The sequence below is a fragment of the Acanthaster planci genome, linkage group LG06 (genome assembly GCF_054643075.1).
Source record: "Acanthaster planci isolate LZ-2023a linkage group LG06, COTS_SCS, whole genome shotgun sequence".
Taxonomy (NCBI): Eukaryota; Metazoa; Echinodermata; class Asteroidea; order Valvatida; family Acanthasteridae; genus Acanthaster; species Acanthaster planci.
In genome coordinates, this window is record NC_141782.1 from 13,271,153 (window position 1) to 13,291,453 (window position 20,301).

At 42.4% G+C, this 20,301-nt stretch overlaps 2 protein-coding genes across 2 annotated transcripts; one reads left to right on the plus strand and one right to left on the minus strand.

Moving 5' to 3' along the window:
- Positions 1–5,499: 5,499 nt before the first annotated feature.
- LOC110988669 (uncharacterized) lies at positions 5,500–9,813 on the plus strand. The gene is made up of 5 exons (XM_022252417.2): positions 5,500–5,938; positions 6,520–6,721; positions 7,325–7,536; positions 7,706–7,870; positions 8,230–9,813. Exons 1-5 carry the CDS (start codon positions 5,662–5,664, stop codon positions 9,015–9,017), a joined length of 1,644 nt encoding a protein of 547 aa, XP_022108109.2. The 5' UTR covers positions 5,500–5,661; the 3' UTR covers positions 9,018–9,813.
- Positions 9,814–9,950: 137 nt separating this feature from the next.
- Positions 9,951–19,338, minus strand: LOC110988676 (uncharacterized). Its single transcript, XM_022252428.2, has 12 exons — positions 18,401–19,338; positions 18,210–18,272; positions 17,317–17,427; positions 16,918–17,019; positions 16,287–16,403; positions 15,794–15,865; positions 15,245–15,370; positions 14,456–14,497; positions 13,595–13,693; positions 12,906–12,938; positions 12,601–12,697; positions 9,951–12,469 (listed from the first exon to the last, which is right to left on the minus strand). Exons 1-12 carry the CDS (start codon positions 19,248–19,250, stop codon positions 12,463–12,465), a joined length of 1,719 nt encoding a protein of 572 aa, XP_022108120.2. The 5' UTR covers positions 19,251–19,338; the 3' UTR covers positions 9,951–12,462.
- Positions 19,339–20,301: the final 963 nt, after the last annotated feature.

Consider the following 20,301-nt stretch of genomic DNA (forward strand, 5'->3'; position numbering starts at 1 on the left):
TGGTCCGGAGACTTGGCCATATTGATGGCCGTTCATTTAAAAATAGTAAAGAGGAGCTGTCAGGGACAACAATTGTGACCTGTTACATCGTAATCAAGCATAAATCGCTGAGGCCTTTTTACTTAATGGCCGAGTAAAGTGGGGATGTGGGTAAATGTTGAAAAAATTGATGGAGAGGTTTCCGTATATTTTGGAAGTGTCCGTATGAAAGCTTACCATCTACACACTTGTAATATGTACCACTTGAAAGCTTATGAAATTCTCTTTCAGACCATGTACATGGTCTGAAAAGGTCATTTTTTTAACTTATTCCTGAGTTCGATGTACCGGGTCACAATGACTGTTGACCACCATTGTTTGTGTGGATGTGTATTTTTGCAGCGTTTTAACCACTCCGTCTTTACACAGCAACATTCTGTGCACATACCCTCCTCAACTTCGTTTTCCTTATTGTTCAGGGTCGTAGATACGCTGGAACGCCAGTAAGCTTTTGTGATGGAAACTAGACGTTTGATGGATTAATTTGTTAGTCAATGATCTTATGTAATCAAATATGCAGTAGCCTTTTTCGAGCAGTGAAAATTCGTTTATTTCCTCTCTTCGTGCAAAAGAAATCATGATATTCTTGCAGTCGGGGTTTTCACAAGAATGTAAAACAAACACATAAATATGAAGCTAGCGTTGAACTAAAGGCCATCCTGATGATCATTAGCTCGCAAAAGGTTTTTTTAAAGATAGATTCACGAACTTAAAAATCAGGTTCACTGTGATTTTATTCTGTCACAGCAATACATTGCTTGACCAAAAGTCAAGTTGATATTCAAATAGTGTAGAATTTAGTAGGGTTTATCGATAAAAATCAGTTTCTGATATGTCAAGGAACGATACTCACTTCTAATGACGCTGTTGTATGAAATTTTTTTTGCACTTTTGGCCTCATCATGTGTGTCATTACAAATATCCATTGCAAATATATATGTGGAGTAGCCATTGTAAATATATATTTGGAGTATATGTTCAGAAAACTCACTACAAGAAGTATTTTCAACGGTTTATGTTTCACTCTATGTTGGCTACACGCGATGCGGTGTCTCCATGTGAGACTACGGCATACACAAGCATCGAGCACTGGCTACGGCTCTCCACCGCTGCCTCTTTTGATAAAAATTCGAAGCCGTATCGCAGGAGACAGGACCGGATTATGTCACGCACTGCCCCATACAGTCCCATACACCGGCAGTGCTGGGTGAACAGACTTTCGTGCAGTATGGGTAATGATTTCGCTATCTCCTAAATATGAACTACAAAAGTAACTCCTCTGAAATGGCCGAGTGGTTAAGCTCGCGGTTATCAGATCGGCAGAATGTGGGTTCGAATCCCAGGGGTGGCTTTTTATTTTCCTAACGCTTGTTAACAGTCAGTAGCTATAAGAGACTCTAATTCACTCCCGTCAAATACCATCAGTACCTTAGCCTACCGGGTAAGCTCTTCTGTTGGGACTGTCCGCGAAGTCCAGGTGAGCGCCTAAGTACAGGTTCGAGACGTGTGGCCGACTCGGCGGCCAGGGCTTAGGGGCCTGTCTCGTTTCCTCCCTTGCATGGTCGCTCGAATCCTTTTTAGGGTTAAATGGATGGGCAGGGAGGAAGTGCGGTGGGCCGGGAACCCCGAGATCCCAGAAGAGTCCTATATGGAAGCCGGTAACTGCGATTCCTAGCGAATTTCAGGAGTCCGTGCGCCTGAATGCTTGGTCAACACCGCATAACTTTTGGATTTTTCCCTCATCACATTTTTTTATGTCCCTGGGCGCAGAACCAACAAGGCAATATTCTAGGTTTTAATACAGTGAGCTAAAGGATTAATGCTGATTAAGTTTCATTTATAATCTTAGTTCCCTTAGTTTTCGACAGTGAAACCGATCCCAAACCATGTTCGGGTGGATTTTTTCTTAGTGATTTCTGTTTAAAAGCTGTGAGGTCTAAAGTGAATGTTTATCATTGATGATTCAACAGTATGGTAACGGATTCAGGGATGGCACAGTCGGGCGGCACTGGCCTCAATATTTAATTGATGGAAATACATTATCCTTGCACAGTTATGGGCTGCAATGCCGTGGTGCATGGTCTACGATGCACTCCTACAAAATAGTTGTGACTGTACGCGCACAAACTAAAATGGATAATTTTCTTGCTTTTTCTTATACAATTTGCCCGAAATATATTTGTCCTTAACAGTCGGCTGTAATTTCTGTTATCCACAAATAACGCCAGAAAACACACATCAGACGGCCGAATCTCGTTGGGCCCCGATCCCCTCTCTATGTTAGGTGTCGGTGCTACGCTTCAGCTCAAGGTGACAACATTGAATGGGGGATTGGCGGACCTGGGGAGGGTAACTACACATGTATGTCTATTGATACTTTTTTGGCTGGGATTACAGGACGTCATCATTCTGATCTATGGTGCAGACAGGTGATCAAGTCTCTGAAACTACTGCGCTCGGGAACTGATGTTATACTGATTAGAATTACCTCACTTTCCATGCAGTGATCTAATTGAAGACAAGTCATGCAGTACTCGTTGTGCTTATCACCTCTCACAGATTTTATATCACTGTAATAAAATAACAATAGGCAGGTATTGGAAATATCTGCCAATCCGACGATAATTAAGTCATGTTTCGTTATAATGTGACAGCGTTTATCTTTTTCACTGCAGGTCCTTGACCTTGAGGATTAATCCTTGGCCTTGGTCTAAAAGGCTTGCCGGTCAAAGTCTTGGCTTTGAGATCAAAACATTTGCTTTAACACTGGCCTGTACTCAGACTGACATATGTGAAATGGCATGGAGGATGACGTAATCATTCACAGACAACCCATCTTCGTCTTTATCCGAGTTACCTTTTGACAATCTGAATTTGCAAGTTTTTATTGAAAGGATAGCTGCAATCAATATGTTTTTATGCAAACCTTCAAAATGCACCTCTCGGTCTCAGTTAACCTTACTTCCAACTTTTGTTTCACTATTTACAAAGGGTGTTTTATTGCTTATTTTGCTTTCATGCTAGCGAGTATATCCACATTCACGAGTACAAAACTGTGCTGCTAGATTACTTACAAGCACCAGAAAGTTTGATCATATCAGCCCGGTGCTTATCTCGGTGAATTCTAGAGTCATGTAAAGTTTGGTCTTTTAGAGTATAAATGTTTAAACGGTCTCGCCCCTTATTTTCCTTGTGATTTACTTTAAACTACTTGTTCTTCTTCACTGAGAAATACACGATTGTCATGTGATGGAACTAGACTGCTGCATTATGACACTAGATTGTGCACTTTTGGCGACAGAACCTTTTCTGCCATCGCACTTAAACTATTGAACCAATTAGACGTGTGCCTCAGCGAGGCTGAGAGTATAGATTTTTTAAGTCTGGGTTAAAAACGTTTCTCTTTCGGAAGACTTTTTTTATAAGAACTTTATAATTTTTGGCTTATGGTTTGTGGTCTGTTTTATCACTGTAGGAGGAGTCAGTGGTTTTGTTTTGAGTTCATTTATATTATTTTTTTAACGTCAGTATTTTTCATACTGATATTTAAAGCTTTATTATTGTGTTTTTATTGAATAATTTCATCTTGTAAGCGCCCTGGAGCATTTTTCATAGATGGACTGAGAGCTATATAAATGTACTTATTATTATTATCATGGGAAGGGTCTACGGCCATTACCATAGACTCATTTGTCATTTCAAGCCTAGCATTTATTCGAAGACGGCTTTAGACTGATCACATGCTCGCATATCCTTGTTGTTTGCAAGCTTTATCAACACTGATCATCTCTAACATTTCGTAGGGGTAACAACGTATTAACAGTTAGTTTTCAGACAGTAACAACCGACCCAGCAAACACGGACTGTCGTAAATATACTCCTTTTTTATGGGTACTACCTTTGAATAGAAGCCAAATCAAACAGAGCTAAGGCCTTGAACGAAACCACCTACCCAACAGATCAGAGCTGGTGTTGTTTGGGTTTTCAAATTAGAATTTTCTTGCCTTTTCGGTTCAACTATAGGATGTATACTAGTCAAACGATAGTCAAAATATGACCAGTGTTTTTATCAACCACTTTACCCATAGGAATCGATCAGTGGGGGCGGGCCTGAGTCCCCCCCCCCTTTTAAGCGAAGTGAGATCATATTTGCCACCCCTCCCACTTTCATATAAGTTTAAGTTGGAGTTTAGACAAATTCTGTCATCTTCATTGTGGATCGTTGATGACGTGTCGGTGAATTATTGGTTATATTCAGCGGTATCCGTTAAGTAGAACTTCATTCCACTCGACTGGTTCCCGTCCCTGTTCATAGATTTCATTCCCAGTGAGAAAGAGGAAAAAAGTGTAGGGTCGGAAACCAGTCAAACATTGTACGGTACTGACAGCAGGTAGAACTTCGGCCATGAATCCATTTCACACAATGACAGACGTTAATACACAAGCGCTTCCTATTTGTTCTGCTAACAGCAGAGGATTTATGCAGGTTTGTATATAACAAATAAAAATGTTTCACATTCATGCAATGGTAGGAATAAATTTAGTCAGCGACATATGAAATGTTCCATTATTATACAACTCATCTGTCACCCCCTGAAAATATTTTTACCTTTGCACTCATAAACGTTAATTATCTGTTGGGCCTATACTGACGTTCTTCGTAGCCAATAAATGCGCCAAACTTGAAAACGATGTCCGGAAATGCTCAAAAACGGAGTAAAGCAGAAAAGCTGTCAGAAATTACCTCAAATCGTACAGTCAATCTTGAATCTAAACCTTTTCTTGGGTTCAAGCAGACCCCATACTACCCATAGGTTCACGCTTGCATTGATCTCGCACTAGGTACTCCATTGTCAGAAGTGATTTGCGCTTCTAAATTTGGCAGTCATTTTCAACATCATCACTCTGCGTTCAAAATCCATTTTGCCGTCCGGATTTTGCTCAGAAAAATCTACATGCCTTTGCTGCCTACGTGTCCGCACCTCTCTTCGCAGTTTCGTCTATAATATGGTAGCACGTCTATATGATTCCTCCATTCTAAGATCCCTTTCAGGGTGTCAGTCCCTATCATATGCTAATACATTGCTGCTGTTATAGTAACTAAGATAAACGTCTGCGATATTTGTACATCATTAGGTTTCCTGATGTGACATAAACGGAAAAGAGAAAGATGGTGAACTAAGTTTTAGCTTGATGTGTACAATAAACATGTCCATGGAGATGGTATTAAGATTTGCAGACGTTAGAGAGAAAAAAGCCTGACGACATTGCCTTCAAGGTGTTGAGATCCAGTTGTATTTAGAACCTCACTTAGAAAACAGATATATCCTACATGGTACTACTGCAAGCTACTCTACGTTTACCATGTAAGGTTGCATTGCTGTGAGGGTGTTAGTCCCCGAGTCAGTTCATTTACTAGACTGCGGCCTCATAGCCACTTATTTCTGAAACGGTCAAGTGCTTCTCCATTTGGGAAATTTAATTGAAGTGATTGGGTGTTCAGAACGTGCAGTCTGGAATGAATTATATACAAACATTCTATTGGAGTTCATTTGCGTTGTTATGGCAACGCGGGCAGGATCAGGGTGACTTGATTTCAAAGGATCGGGGCCAACTTTTGGAATGATATTGTCCGTGCAGTACATGACTGGCTATGCATTCAATGCGAGAAGTTGGACAAGTTGTGATTTCAGTCAAGTCATTACCCCTGAAGGGAAACCATCGCTCGAAAAAAAAAATCCAAGATTGGTCTCGCTCATCTCGTTCATCATCATGTTCCCTTGGAAAATATCTCCTGTGGTTGTGCTGGTGATTCTCCAAATGTGTGCTAGGAAGAGCTTAGCATGTCGACTCGGTAAAGCGACGGCGGACCTCAGTAGCAGAATACCGCTGGAAGAGGGTGGGTATACAGAACTTAAGTTTCTAACAAGAAAAATCAATTAGATTTGTTGTTTGTGTTGAGGATCCCAAAAGAGAATCTGAGATCTCAAGATATTTTCTAACCATTTCCTTATCAAGGGGTTTTAGTGATATACTGCCATTTCTTACGACCAGTGGTTCGACCCGTGATTTAACAGTTGCTAAAAATTAATCTTAATTTGTAATTTTGTTCAAACTCAAAGCCCGTGCAACTTAAGTGAACGTACATTTTGAAACTGAACAGGACACCACGTGACTTTCATTACTCATCACTTTGTAGTTTATAATTCTTCCGACTGTATGCAAGGCCAGGATACAGAGAGGACGTTTTTCTGGGTCTCGCTTCGATCCAACAAAATTGACTTTGTACAATTGAAGTATCCAAACATAAATATCAATTTTGCACTTATTTATTTGTACTGCAAAACCAACCTCTGTTCTTGTTTACAATGTTACAATGTTTTGACGTGTGCGTGGCAATTTTTGTTCTGAAACGAAGCAAAATGAGTTTATGTCAAATTCCAATATAGAAATTCAACACCCCGATAAACCTTTTGACAGAGGTCTTGATTTCTCCAAGCGATGGCTCTTGCATGTCTGTTCGGAGTGGAACGGACCACTACGGGAAGATCCTTTCGTCGCACAGTACGAGCCAATCGCAGGACATCTTCAATATCTTCATCCATTGTGAGTACACGATGGAGTCGAAGCTACCATTCCAGCGGGTAATGTTGGACTTCAGGTGGTTCGATGTTTCCCGGAGGTGAGACGTCATCCCTTTTACAATTCAAATAGAAATCATTCGAGTCACTAGCGTATTATATTCAGAGGTGTATCCTCAGGATAAAAATGATGACATGGCAGCGAAGTACTGTACATGCATACAGCGGCAAATACGAATGTCCTAAACTAGTTCGGACCAGGCATGTACCGTAGCCAGGAGTCATGATTAATGCAGTGATACACTAGTGAAGGTAACCTGTGTGGTTCACGCAGTGGCATACAACCAAATTTGGGATCATTTGACCCCAATTTTGCGAAAATCATTCTTGCACAGCGCACTTTTTTCCGAGACGGGTCAGCCAAAAATGTATTATTTTTTTCCGCTGCGGTGCTGCATGCACGCGTGCTGGCATGAATGTAGACTTGAACTTCAACTTCTGACTGTAACATCAAAACACGTGTCTGATTGAGTTCCGACTTCAAATTTGATGATGAGTATTTTTCATCACATTCCACGTAAAATAAAATCGAGCATAGCACAGCCTAGTTCTTAGGGGGCTGCCCCCTTGCTGTGAGATGGGTCAAAATAAACCGGCTCTTTTAGGGTTAAAAACTGCTTGACTCTTCACTTTTTCCCTTTCAGATACCTGACAGACCCAACGTGCGAACATGCGAGCGTAACGTTCTACGACGGTCCTGATGGGGCGACGTCACCGGTACTACGTAACGCAACGTGCGGTAGCCAACGCCCCGCGTTGCTAACTTCAAGCCAATCAGCGCTGAGCATGCAAATTTATGCAAGTGGTAACCTGAGTGTAGTTGACTTCGTGGCAGTGTACTCCTCTTTCAGTAACGGTATTTAAGCATTTAAAATATTAATATAAATGTTTAGTCATTCAATCAAAAATATAAAAGGCTGGTGAACAGTTTCTCCTTAAGACTTACAGTTTTCCGTCCTTTTCCCCCAAAGAAATCATTTTAACCGAGTCCTATCTGCAAAAAATGGTCTAATATTTCTTGACAGATACATTTTGTAACAGCAGCGAACAACCGGAGGAGCGCATTCTTTGTCAGTCGACCAACAGGTGCATCCCAAAGGATCTGTCATGTGACCGCCAGGGCGTGTCCAACTGTGGGGACGAGGACTTCAGTGATCAGGTCAACGAGATAGCACCAGCTTTCTGCCCAGGTAAGCAAAGCATTTCTCGAGAGAAACGGTCCTGGTGAATATATATTACAGACAGATCTCTGCTGATCATTGCAGATAGTTTATGCATGCTGGGTAGTGTTTTACTTGTGCGTACTTGTAGATTTCGCAAAGATTCCACACTTAAAGGTTTAGCACAAACGTTACATGCTAGCCACAGAATAGATTTCATAGGAGTGGAATTCTTGGGTAGAAGAAATATTAAATTAGGCCCAAGTTAAAAGGAGTCACCTGGGGTTGGTTAAGAATGTGTGCATCACCTTTTTTGTCTTCCGTCAAGCAAACAATCTGTTTTTATCAATTAAATTCAAATTAGCTACATCTTTACTTTTTTCTCTCAGTGACGCATGATATTGACTGGACGCCTCTTCTCATCACTGTGGCTTGCATTGCAGCTCTTTCAATCCCATTACTTCTGTACTGGTGTTGCTGGCGACCAGGTTACATCCCCTGGTTGTGCTGTACTTTTCGGCGGCGGCGATGCTGCGAGTTGGGCGGGTCCTGCACCACTCCGAGCCGTCACCTCTGCCGCCGCGCGTGCTCCTGCCGGGGTTATGCGGGCTGCACGTGCACATGCTGCCCGGGGGCCGTGGGGCCACAGCCGGGCAAAAAACCCTCCAGCAACCCGCACAGACCGAGAAAGGTCGGCAGAGCCGAACTGATTCCCCGCTCAAGGGGAAGGCGGCATGTTGATTCGCCCAGTAATGTCTTTGTTATCATGGAGGACGCTCCAGAGCCAAACGGTGAAAAGGGTCGGAAACAGCAGAAACCCGTTTTGAAAAAGGAGGCCTTACACGTCGCTGTTGCTGATCATAGACCTCATCCCAGAGACCACGGCAACACGGGAAGATATGTCTCCCCCGAGGAAAAATCACCAAATTCACCTCAGGGTATCGCCACTAAACCCGGCTCCGCTATCACCAAAGACAAACCCTTCAAGATTTATCCCATCATGCCAGTCAATCTGGGCAGTGAGACTATGAACCCGATGCGAGGACCACTAGATGTTCACGGGGACCCGTCCAGGCGCAACCAGGGATTCGCTCAAGATGATGTTGGAGGGCCGCCAGCTTTCACCCCCTCCAAAAAGATGTACAGTGACGGTGGGCATGTCAGAGAGGGCCGTTGACTTTCCTGTCTTGTTTGAGAGAGTGAAACTGAATATGATATTTTTCCAACCAAAATGATCAGTGTTTGCCAAATCAATTTAAAGTTGCTCTTGCAAGTTTATTTAATTTGACAAGTATTGAAGGTTAACTCCTAAATATATGCTTTTCCTTCACTAGGCCACACTACTGGGGAGAACATCAATCATCGAACAGAAAAATGAAACAAATTTGTCCAGTAAAATTTATTATTTGTTTAAACTTTATCCTCGAAATTCTCTCGTAGAAACCAGATAATAAGAAACCCGTAAGAGGTTGAAATATAAATGGGCATGTTTAGATGAGGCAACAACCCCTCTCTCTAGCTCTGATGTTGTTGGTACAGGACCTTGCGACGACCAACCTGGTACCTCGGATAGAAGTCGTATCCAAACACTATAGAGTACCGAAGTGAATACGTCACGCGCACAATTGTTGTGTAAAAGGCAGTAGCGCGAGAACCAGCGCGTGAACCAACGCGCGCGCGTACTCCATTCGTTTGTACTAACTTTCTGGTTCAAAGTGACGTCACACTTTGGTACTCTATGCAGGGGACTATTTACATTGAGGGCAACCACTACAAAGGCGCAGTACAGTACAGTACAAGGCCATGGCCGTAGTCCTAATTAGTGTCACATTTAATTGAAATAACTTCTGAGTAAAATTTTCCATCAAAATCTAATACGCTTTTTCGTGTATACCGACTTACTTTTCAACCGAGCAGATTAAATGTACGGCTCGAATTATCGACATTTCTGTTTTCGTTCCCTACCAACCACTGGGTCAATATTACTCAGAAATACTCAAAGATTTTCCGCATCATACCTCAAAACCACTTTTTTCTTCTTGATTTGATAAAATTACAACTGGAACATTCAACCAAATCCTGTAGAAAATGAAACAACACACAAGCTTGATAGATTTCGTGCACATTGCTGCCAGTTTAATATTCTTAAAATTATTTGCTGTTGACTTCTTCAAACAATTAAAAATAGCTTTAGCTTTGTCTTGGAAAGAAATAATAATAATGAAATCCCTGAACGACGAAATGTTTTATTGCTAAATCGATAAGTGTTTCCTGGACAATAATTTCTCTCTCAATGTAGACCTGCAAAAGTATATAATTATTTCAATGAAATGGTGAAATTCTAAAAACCAATGTCGCTAATTTCCCTATATTTCCGTTCATTGTTGAGATATTGTCAGGCTGTATTTTGAAGTTGATTCTTTAATCTGTGTCTATATTTTGGATAAGTGATTAGGTAATATCAATACATGATTCTTGATGTTTCGCAGATCTTAACAATGATCATAATTACCTGTCAAAGAATTCTATATTATCAAAAGAAAAGTTTGTTATCTTCACATTGGTATCAATGACAGTGAGTTATGCTTTTAGTACAAATAGTTTCAAAATAAAAATGGAATTTTTCAAGTTCAGTCAGCAGATCACTGGTCACTCGAATATCAATGATGACTGCAAACTGGAAGCGAACAACAATAAAGGGATTATAATATGGCTTTCAGATTCAGTGGAAAAAGCAACAGCTCCAACTCAACATTTTGACCAGCATGCCTTGACCACCCTCGGGAAAATGTCCGGGCACTGCAGCCGACACTCCAGTGGGTAGTGTCACCACAGGGTGCAACACCAGGGATAGGGCCGTGGAAGAACGAAACTGAAACACCGGATCCCACAAGAAGACTCTGGAGCGGATGGACCGCGTGGGCGCCGACCACAGACCGCTGATGGACCAACGATCTCGGAAGCAGGAGGATCGAAAGGAGCAAATGAACTGACTGACACGGCCATGCATGGGAGACTTCAAATGCAGGGGCTCATCAGTCAATCGCGAACCAAAGAAGGTGGATGATCAAGAGATGCAGGAGTCTCACTGGTTGGCAAGAGAAGGAGACAGGTGTCACCGAGATGGCACACTTGAGAGGTGATGTCGCACTCGCGGGTCTTCTTGTCTTCTCGAGTGTAGTGTGACCCAAGATCTTCTCAAAATGATTCCCTATTGCATCTAAGACCACAGGACGTGTCAGGATTCCTAAAAGTGTTGGCGGACAAGATTGATTGTCGAGCTTGGTTGTCACTGAGCCGAGGTCTGAGTGAGGCTGCCGTGTACTGCATCATCAATCGAGTTTAGTGAAAGGGCATATTCAGGTTTTCATCAGCATGAAGGCCATATTCTACTGCATATCCACAGGGCAACTGTTTTGATTTCTTTCAGTAGCAGTAAGCGTTTGGGATCCTAAAAACGACACCTCAAGACAAAATTCGCCGTGACGTCGACAAACTGCAATCGTGGTTTTGAAGTTTGACCCACCATGCATTACCAGGTGGGTGCAAGCAGCTTCAAACCAGTGGGCAGTCTGAGACGCAGACGAGCCTGTCAAGAGGGGTTTGACATCGACCGAATACTGCATCACCGTGGACGACTGGAGCACATACCCTGCATAATTATATACAGCAAAAACACGACGTAGAACATGGATCTGCCATGCTGACACGTCAACGACACACCAGCGACACACCACAGCCACACACAGCCCCTATGCACAATTCGGATATGAAGAGCCACTCGGTTACCAACGCGCTCTAATCAACCCCAACTGAATCCCCGAAAAGCAGAAAAGCACAGGAAGCCTACGCTGTCGCTGTCTGTCGCCATTAAGCGTAGATAACAAGATCTACCATACAAATACTATCCATTTTAACTGCTTTTAAACACCTTTCGAATGGAAGGGAATCTGCTTCCAGTTTCCATGTAGATGATAGAAACGTTTGAAGAAACAGATCCAAACTACCAACTAGACTCGAAGATCAACATCAAAGAATGACGGTAAAGAACTCATCTCTACTCATATATGTACATTTCCCCCTTTATGCAAGTATTTCAGATTAAAACTATGCACAACGCATTCAAACGTGGCACTGAGAAACACCAGTGAGGTCACTAAGATCCCAGGGAACACTCATCTGAAGAGGCCAAGTTAAACCACAACAATACTTAGTCCCCTCTCGTTCAAGTTAGGCAGTCCCCTGCAGCTCACAGTCACGTCCCACCTCAGTTTGCGACAGACTGGTGCACCTTCCGTACTCGAAGACCCCCATCGTCCCCATTAGTGCGTTCCCCGCAACCCTCAACCCTTTCCCTCCCGAGGCTGTCAGCCTATCAGCCGTCTACGGTTGTCGTCCGCCCCGTCAACCCTCTCCGGGATCTTCATGCAGATCCCGCTATTCCTGGTTCCGAACTCCTGCGGACTGACCCCTGCTGAAGCATCCCGGACTGCACTACCCACAGGAGTACCGTCCACAGCGCTCAGGCATTTCCCTGAAGATGGTCAGAACACACTGTACGAAACCCCCGAGCTGAAGACCATGGGACAATTCTTTAGAGGTCCTGTACTTCTTCTTCATCCTCAGCACCTGCGTGCAAAACGAAGCAGTGAATGAACCTTCAATAAAATCGTATACTTTTAATTGAGCTTATGCAAGAACAACTCGTTTGAAGCTTTCTGCAAGCACATGGCATAATTTCCAGGCTGATGTGTTGTTACCTTTTCCCTTGGTTTCTTTCTTCCCTGGAGTGACCTACTTCCCCACGATGGATGGCCAGATTTCCCACTGATTCCTGATTTGATCTTTCGATGAAGACTAAACATAGACAATAGACAAAGCAAGCACCGGTTAGAATGACAGATTTCTTAAAATACGCTCACACTAATTCAGAAGATTTCTAGCAAACACAGATCTATGAATTTACGTTGATAAAAGTGGAAAATTTAGACCTCAAAGGCAATAAGAAGAAACAACACTTAGAAAGAAGGGGAAAGTAGGAAGATAAAAGAATACTTTATCTTACCGTGCGTCCCCTGACTTGGAATGAACCATTGCACTAGAAATGAATCAAAAGCAAAAATTTGCATTGAGTGCAGTTGGGAATTCGATGACACGGTACTGAGGTATTGTGAAGAACTGATAGGTTTACCCATACTTTACTTCGGAAAGTATGCAATATTTCTAAGACGTGGAAATCGGCTAAGGTGGTGGTGGTGGTGGGGGGGTAAATCACATTTTTTAGTAGCCCCAGTGATTCAGGGAAATTTAGGAAAATACTCAAAAGAATTAAAGGCCTGGGACTCACCCTCTCTATATGAGATTTCGAACACAGCATGGTGACCACGCAGCCTTCTTAGGCAAAAAATGGGTGAGACATTTGCCACAAGGTTATCAAAGGTAGAATAAGACTGGTTTCAAAAAATGGTGCATGCAGTTTCTGTACAAGAAAGTTGGGCACCATGCTGTTCCTAAACTGGTTCAGTACGATCCACAGATCCACTATACAGTGCGTACATCATTACCAACTACGTCCGAGATCTGAGATCATGAACTCGCACTTCAATTTCCTTCACTACACTCTTCCCTCTGCTTCACATTGCTTCTAATTAAACTCCACTTCAGCGTTGACGTACAGATTCAAGTGAACTTTGCCGAGTTACAGCGTGCTGATGTGGAGACACATATACAGGAAGACAATTAGTTTGTATTTACTTTTCAATTTGGGGCTTGATCGGGTGGATTTCGGGGGCCAGCTGCCTTCACGTTCTTCATTGCTGCAAGCCGACTGCAGCAGAGATTTGCTGACTAGTACTACAGATATTGTAGGAGATGGAATAGAAGAACAAAGTGTTTAGTGAAATATTGTAGCCAATTGAAGTACTACTTAGTGCGGATGCAGACTCACTATATAAAGCTGGGACACTCAAGATTCTGAGGAGAGGTTGTATCAGCTAATTACAGAATGTTTCCAACTGAAAGAACGGTGATCCTCTGCACACAGTCATCAACAGAGAAATTCTGCTGCTCAGCCAAAGTGTATAATTATGTGGCCCACGTGCATGGTATGATGTTGGTATGATTAGCCAATTGATCGGCCTATTGACGAATGTCATGTTCAACGAGAAAGTCAAGCCTTGACCACAGCTGTAAGCGTAATAGTATACACAATCTATAGGCTTTAGTAGGAGAGTTAAGAATGGTTTATCCGGTTACGCTTGAGACGTGGCTAGAAAAACGTGGTTCACAACATGTTCACAGAGGAACACTTTGCCATAAAGGATTATCAACATGCGCACTACCAGAATGGCGAGAATTGCAACATGAACGTCCCTTTGTTTGGAACCCAAATGGTGCATCATAACGTCAGTGCACATGGACAGTAAGCTCATAATAGCTGCATGCTATAATGCATATCATCTCTCGACACACAGCTCAACTACAGTTCATGATGAGCGATATATTTCGGGACAAGAACAATTGTGGCTTAATAAAGACATCCAGCCTCTGTGTTCTGAATGTACTTATCCCAGCTGCTCCTCTTTCAACCAAGCTTCCCTTAGGTACTGATATTACCTTTGGATTTTCTCAGTGGAACAAACCAGCTAACCCCCTTCCCTACCAACAAAGGAGACAAAAGATGGTTAATACAAAGCTAGGCGAAGAAACTGATCTGGAAACAGAGAGATAAAATTGAGCCATTTGTTTCCCACAGATTTCCTGATTCCGATGGAATTAAAAACGGCACAGATGTGAAATTATGAAACAATTATTCAATCCGATCATCCAAGTCACCCATTTGAGTCAGAATAAAGGATTACAAACACTGCTTTAATCGATAAAACACGGAAGAGGGTTTCGTTTTACATCTGTACCACTGTCGAAAAAACAAAAATCCTCGAATGTTTGAAGTCAGCATTCAAATTACACTATTGTGAAGGTATTAGAAATCAGTGTTCTGCCTGAAAGATCGGATCACTGTGAATCTGCCGTTTCTACAATCTAACATTTGCTCAGAACTGCATGTTATTTTCGCTAAACAAATTCACCCAAATACACTAATGGACAGTGGCGTATCCAGCTTTTGATGTCAGGGGGACCAATTCAAAAGCAAATGCACTTTTAGGCCCATTCAACATGATAATGGGGGAGAAAAATATTGTCTATTTAGTTGATGAATAAATACATGTACACCGATTAGTTTCTTTCCTGTTCACCTATGAAGTACTCTCAGTTGAGGAAAAAAAATTCCCTCCAGGGGGCAAGTTCCCCCTTCCTCCCCCCTCCCTCTGGAGTACGCTAGTGATAAAAGAGTCTAAACAGCTTTCACCCTATGACTTGGCACTCATCTTCAGTGACACTTACCTGGGTTTTCCTTGTACTCCAACATCGTGAAATCTGGCGTGAAGGACGAGCTCCCTCCATCCGACATGGGACGGGATCTCTGGCGGGGTTCTTTCGCTTTGGCGGGTCGGACCGGGAGATGTTTTGCTGTGTATGGAGCAAGATACTTAAGACTGATGTTGCACTATTATTTGAGAATTTGTTCGTTTCATTTCTTCAAGAGTAGAAAGTGATTGAATTCATTTGGATCTACTGCGGTATGAAAGTAAAACGAATATTTGGATATTTTGCCCGTCCACACTTTGCATCAGATCCTCTCAAGGCTGCTGGGCGATTGCTGGAATTAATCAGTAAGTGAGTCAATGTCATACCAATTTGTCAAAATAGCATTGGCCATCCTAAGTGGCATCTGATATGTGGTTTATTACGCGAAACATTACCGGTGGTTCCAAAAAAAAAAGAGAGAAAGAATAAATTAAAGAACCCGTTCTTGCTTTTCTTGATTCTCGTGGAAGTGGAAGGAGAATGAGTATAAGGCTAGTGAAATGCACGACTATGTTAGGAACTTGCCTTGCTTAAGCCTGCTTGCCTGTTTAGATTTCTGGGCGATTGACGGTGGAGGATCAACAGAAGCTGTGAAATCTGAAGATTAAATATAAACTAGAAGGATTCTACGATAGTCCATGTAGTTCTTTCCCCCTTTACTTTGATTAAATCTCCTGTTTTATCCTATGTTAATGTTTTTTGTGTGTATTAACTTGTTTATTCAAATGTTGTGTGCTGTTTAAATGTTAATGGGTGTAATTTCATCTATGTACATTGGGATAGTTATCAGTAGAAAAACGGGAAGAATTACCCAACTAATCTTACCCCAGAAATAAATTAATGACTCAAATGAATTTTGCACGTCTTACTTAAACGTGGAACGGCAACCTACAATTTCCAGGATAATATCTGCCGTGCAGTTCAACCAATCTCGTCCTGAAAACCCAACGGCTTTTGGGGTCCAAATGTTACCAACTCAGGATTTCATATTCCCTTGGTTGATTGTAGTATTATTTACCTGGGTCTTCTTTGGTCATTGTCTGAGCCGTTCGAAGAATTATGACTTGGTCATCACATTCCAGAACATGCCGACTTTGTAGGCTACATGTATCTTTGGCATCAGTTTGCACTGTCGCTGAGTTGGAACGGAACGGGGTAAGCATTACATTTTAAATCCAAAAGGCAACGTTTCCTAAAGACTGGATTTCCAATCAAACAAGAGTATCATTAATTGCCTTGTTACCTAATTTTGGTGATTTCTTAAATGTGAACTGAAAACCTATTCCGTGAGTATCTGTGAGAAAACTCTGTGAGGGTTTCTTGTTGTCCAGCACGGACCACAAACATCATTTTTCTTTAGAATATTTATCAGCATTATAGATGAAGCTGGATAAAAACAGGTTGGTCGCAGAGAATTACTCATAATTTTGAATTATGTCAGTACGTCATTATTTTTTTTTATGACAATGCCTGACTACATTCCTAAGCATCAGTGGAATGTGAATTATATATTTACAAAGTTAACAAGGTTTTAACAAGCTAAGACATTTGGGGGACCAAACATGAATTGTTGGACTGCATGATTTTACAAAGAGCCATTTTGCCATTCACAATTGATTTACAAGCATATGGTCATTCGATAAACTTGCCTGCTGGCTGTTTCTCGTCATTTGGATTACTTCGATGTTCCCGAACGACAGCCAATTCCTGAAGTGGTGTAAAATCAGCTGAATTCTGGACAATCAGCGAAACTGTGGATTTGAAAAGGAAATCATATTTTCCCAATATGTGCGATTCTTTTTTAGTAGGGGTTGATTAATTTTATTGGAACCAATGTCTTCTTAAATGCGCAGATCATTGATTTATCAATAATGAACAGGCTAAAGAAAAACACAGCAAACCACAGACCTGTTCGTGAAGGGGGACAGGAACTCGACCTCATATTAACTTGCCTTGGTTACAGTAACATATATTTCTTCTTCATGGTAAAGCTCATTGCATAAGACACAAAAATACGTATCAGAACATCAGATGAACTAATCATTTACCTGGTTCATTTTTGTTGGGTGGCTGTGGGGTCCGAACTGTAACAGGGAGGTCATCATACCCCTGCAGTGATTTAATATTTAGCGAAATGTCTCCATCGATCGCCGCAATTACTGTGATGGAATTTAAGAACAGTCCTCATTTTTGTCATTTTATAATGACAGTTTGTCATGATGAATAAGTTTTAAACCTAACTGACAATAAAGTTGATCTTTCAAGTCTTTGATTTCGGCTAATTGTAAGCTTGAAACTGTATCTAAATGAACAAGAAATTGCTGGGGAAAAGTATCTGTGCAGTTTTATTCAGTGTTATATTTCAATCAGTTTCTAAAATATTTCTTTGTTTTTGAATTTTGAACTCTTAAAATTTAATGTCTTACATTTTATATCACTATACCTTGGGTACTTGGATATATATTTAATATATATTCATTATATCTATTTGTTGTACTCTGGCTCAAGGCTTTCTTGCTGATCTGCTGATGGCAGATTCTTAATCTTTGAAGTACTCATTGGCTGTAGAATTTCGATGACGACTTTTATATCATTTCTGTGGAATTTTGCGATCAGGTCCTCGTTTGGTTACATGGATTAATTATTGTAAGAAATGTAACATCGCCCATGACAACTCAAAGAAAACTTCCAAAAGCCCATCTGAGTTATAAAAAGATGAAACTCACATGAGCATTCATTATCTCTGGAAATACAACCAAGCAAAAATAGACTTAGAAATAGAAGGCAACCTTCCAAAACATCCAGTAAAACAATATTACACACGCACTTTGGAAATAAATATGTTGATAAAACTGCGTTTCTGTAATAATAATATGAAAGAAATTAATCATTTAAAACGAATTCAGAAAACTTGAAAGTTTTAAGGGTTAGTATTACTTACTTTCATCTGTGTCCCTGTTCTCGTTTATTTCGCCCTCCTCTGGTGGTAAGTCATCAGGAGGAGCTGCAACAAGTACAATGCTACCGTCTTCACTCTTGATGCCTCATTTCAAACATTTTTTAAGACTAAGACATAATGACAGCAATGCGTGAAAGTTTAAAAATGCTTCAGTAAACTTTCTCTGTTCTCACCATGTTCCTTGCTGGACTTGGTGCAAAGATCCCACACGGCCGTCAAGAGCCACACCAGCAGGGAAGGCCAAACGCCAGGCAGTAGAATGGCCACTACCGTTTGGCACATGAAGTCCCTGCGGCTCGGCAAGACGGCTTGCAGGAGGCTGGAATCCCAGAGCACCGTCCGCTGGTGTTGTTGGCGGCGGCAGTAGCCTGGAACTGCCCGCTGGACTCTCCAGGGTTTCCTCCTGAGTCTGCGGTGTGGAATGCCCCCTCGGAGAAGGATGAACACTGGCACCAGCACTCCCGACAAGATGGTGAAGGCATCGAGAGGCTGGTGGCCGGTGCTGGGCTGCTCGATATCCTCCTCCTGCTCCATTATCCAAGGGCTGCTCCTTGGGCAGGTGTCGTTAGGAGCCCCGCAGGTGGTATAGCAGGACTCCTCGGCGGACCAGACACCAGGCAGGATGGATGATAAAATCCTGCCATCAGACACCTCTTCCAGGTGACTGGGTGTCTGGTTCTCACCTACCCTCACACCTGATGTCACCAGCCAGACTAGAGGATGGTTTGCCAGACAAGTCCGAGGATCTGTGTGAGAGAACTGGCTATCCGTAAGTCGAGTCCCATCTTCCGGCGGGGGAGGAAACGGCACTGGGGGTAGTGCGAGGCGATCGAGAGAGAGCTGGAGCTGTCGATATGCGCCACGGTCTGCAAGGCGCGTGAGGTTTTCAGTATAGGAGTGACCGATGGTGCAAAGGGGCTGCACTTTCGGCGGTTCCACCAGTACATCCGTGTAAAACAGTCCTGTCATCAAGCCAACAGTCACTGCCACTCCCCAGCAAGGCACTTGCTGAAATGCGTTCATTCTTTTGGAAGTTTTTGAAGGGTTCTTAGACGGCGCGCAAGCGTACAAGAAGACTGAACGAAACTCCTGCTTTCTGTTGACAAAGACGCGCGTACACAGTTACTGCGCAATTTGCGTATGTACAACCTTTTCCCCAAGGGCTGCTTACGCCCATGGCACGGTGAGAGCCAGCATGGAGAGCAAGGCCCATGGGAACGAGGCTCGCGTTATGTAAATTGATGATTATCGATTATGCTATGACGTGCTCACAGAAACGCACTCAATACGCATGTGGAATTCGGCTAGTTAGGGGTTTTCGGAAGCCTGGCTTTGTCTAGGATATAAAGAAGGTCCTGCCTCAGGCTTCAGTTTCCTATTATTTATTCTTCCTGAGTTTAGCTCAATGTGTCTGCATTCTCCACTTTAGGTACACGGTGTCTAATGTGAAGCCCGTTATTTCCAGCGGAGATGAGGACTATCTCTTTGCAACAAAAACGTTTCCAAAAATGATTACGAGGCCTGTGAGGAAGCGAGATCCTGAGACGAAGCCCGGATTTAGGAAAGGTTGCTGATGGGAACGGTCCAAGCAAGGAGAAGCTGTGCAAGGGTGTGTTCCACCAAATCGTTGGATTTCTGTACGCGAGCTCATTAGTATTTTGTGACCCCACGGGATTTTTACGATAAGACAGGCCATAATCAGGAAGGATCCTAGAAATATTTCTGTAAATCCCGTATTTGGGACTGATAATTTTTTTCACAAAAAGCCCCAAATTGTGAGCTTATTTTGGATAGAGCCGGGCGGCTACATTCAGACCTGAGCGCATAGTTTTATTACTATTTTGGGGGTATCTTCGGGGAAAGGCGAATAATTTCTTTTCGTGGCTAACACCCATATAGTGGAAACGAATCTTGATCTTCTGGCCCATAATCTTGAATTTCCAGTGAAAAAAACGGAGGCCAACCTCTTCCCGAGAGCCAGCAGGCGGCGCCATTTCGGTCTGATTGTGCACTGTTTTCTATGGGCGGGTATTTGGTGTAATGCAAACCTAAGGTGTCAGAATGGCACGGACAT

Coding starts and splice junctions, on each gene's coding strand:
- LOC110988669 (XM_022252417.2), top strand. CDS start 5,662: ATGATATTGTCCGTGCAGTACATGACTGGCTATGCATTCAATGCGAGA. Junction 5,939..6,519: donor CAGAATACCGCTGGAAGAGG/GTGGGTATACAG, acceptor ACCTTTTGACAG/AGGTCTTGATTTCTCCAAGC. Junction 7,537..7,705: donor GTACTCCTCTTTCAGTAACG/GTATTTAAGCAT, acceptor ATTTCTTGACAG/ATACATTTTGTAACAGCAGC.
- LOC110988676 (XM_022252428.2), bottom strand. CDS start 19,250: ATGAACGCATTTCAGCAAGTGCCTTGCTGGGGAGTGGCAGTGACTGTT. Junction 18,273..18,400: donor CAAGTCCAGCAAGGAACATG/GTGAGAACAGAG, acceptor TACTTGTTGCAG/CTCCTCCTGATGACTTACCA. Junction 13,694..14,455: donor TCCACTGAGAAAATCCAAAG/GTAATATCAGTA, acceptor CAATATCTGTAG/TACTAGTCAGCAAATCTCTG.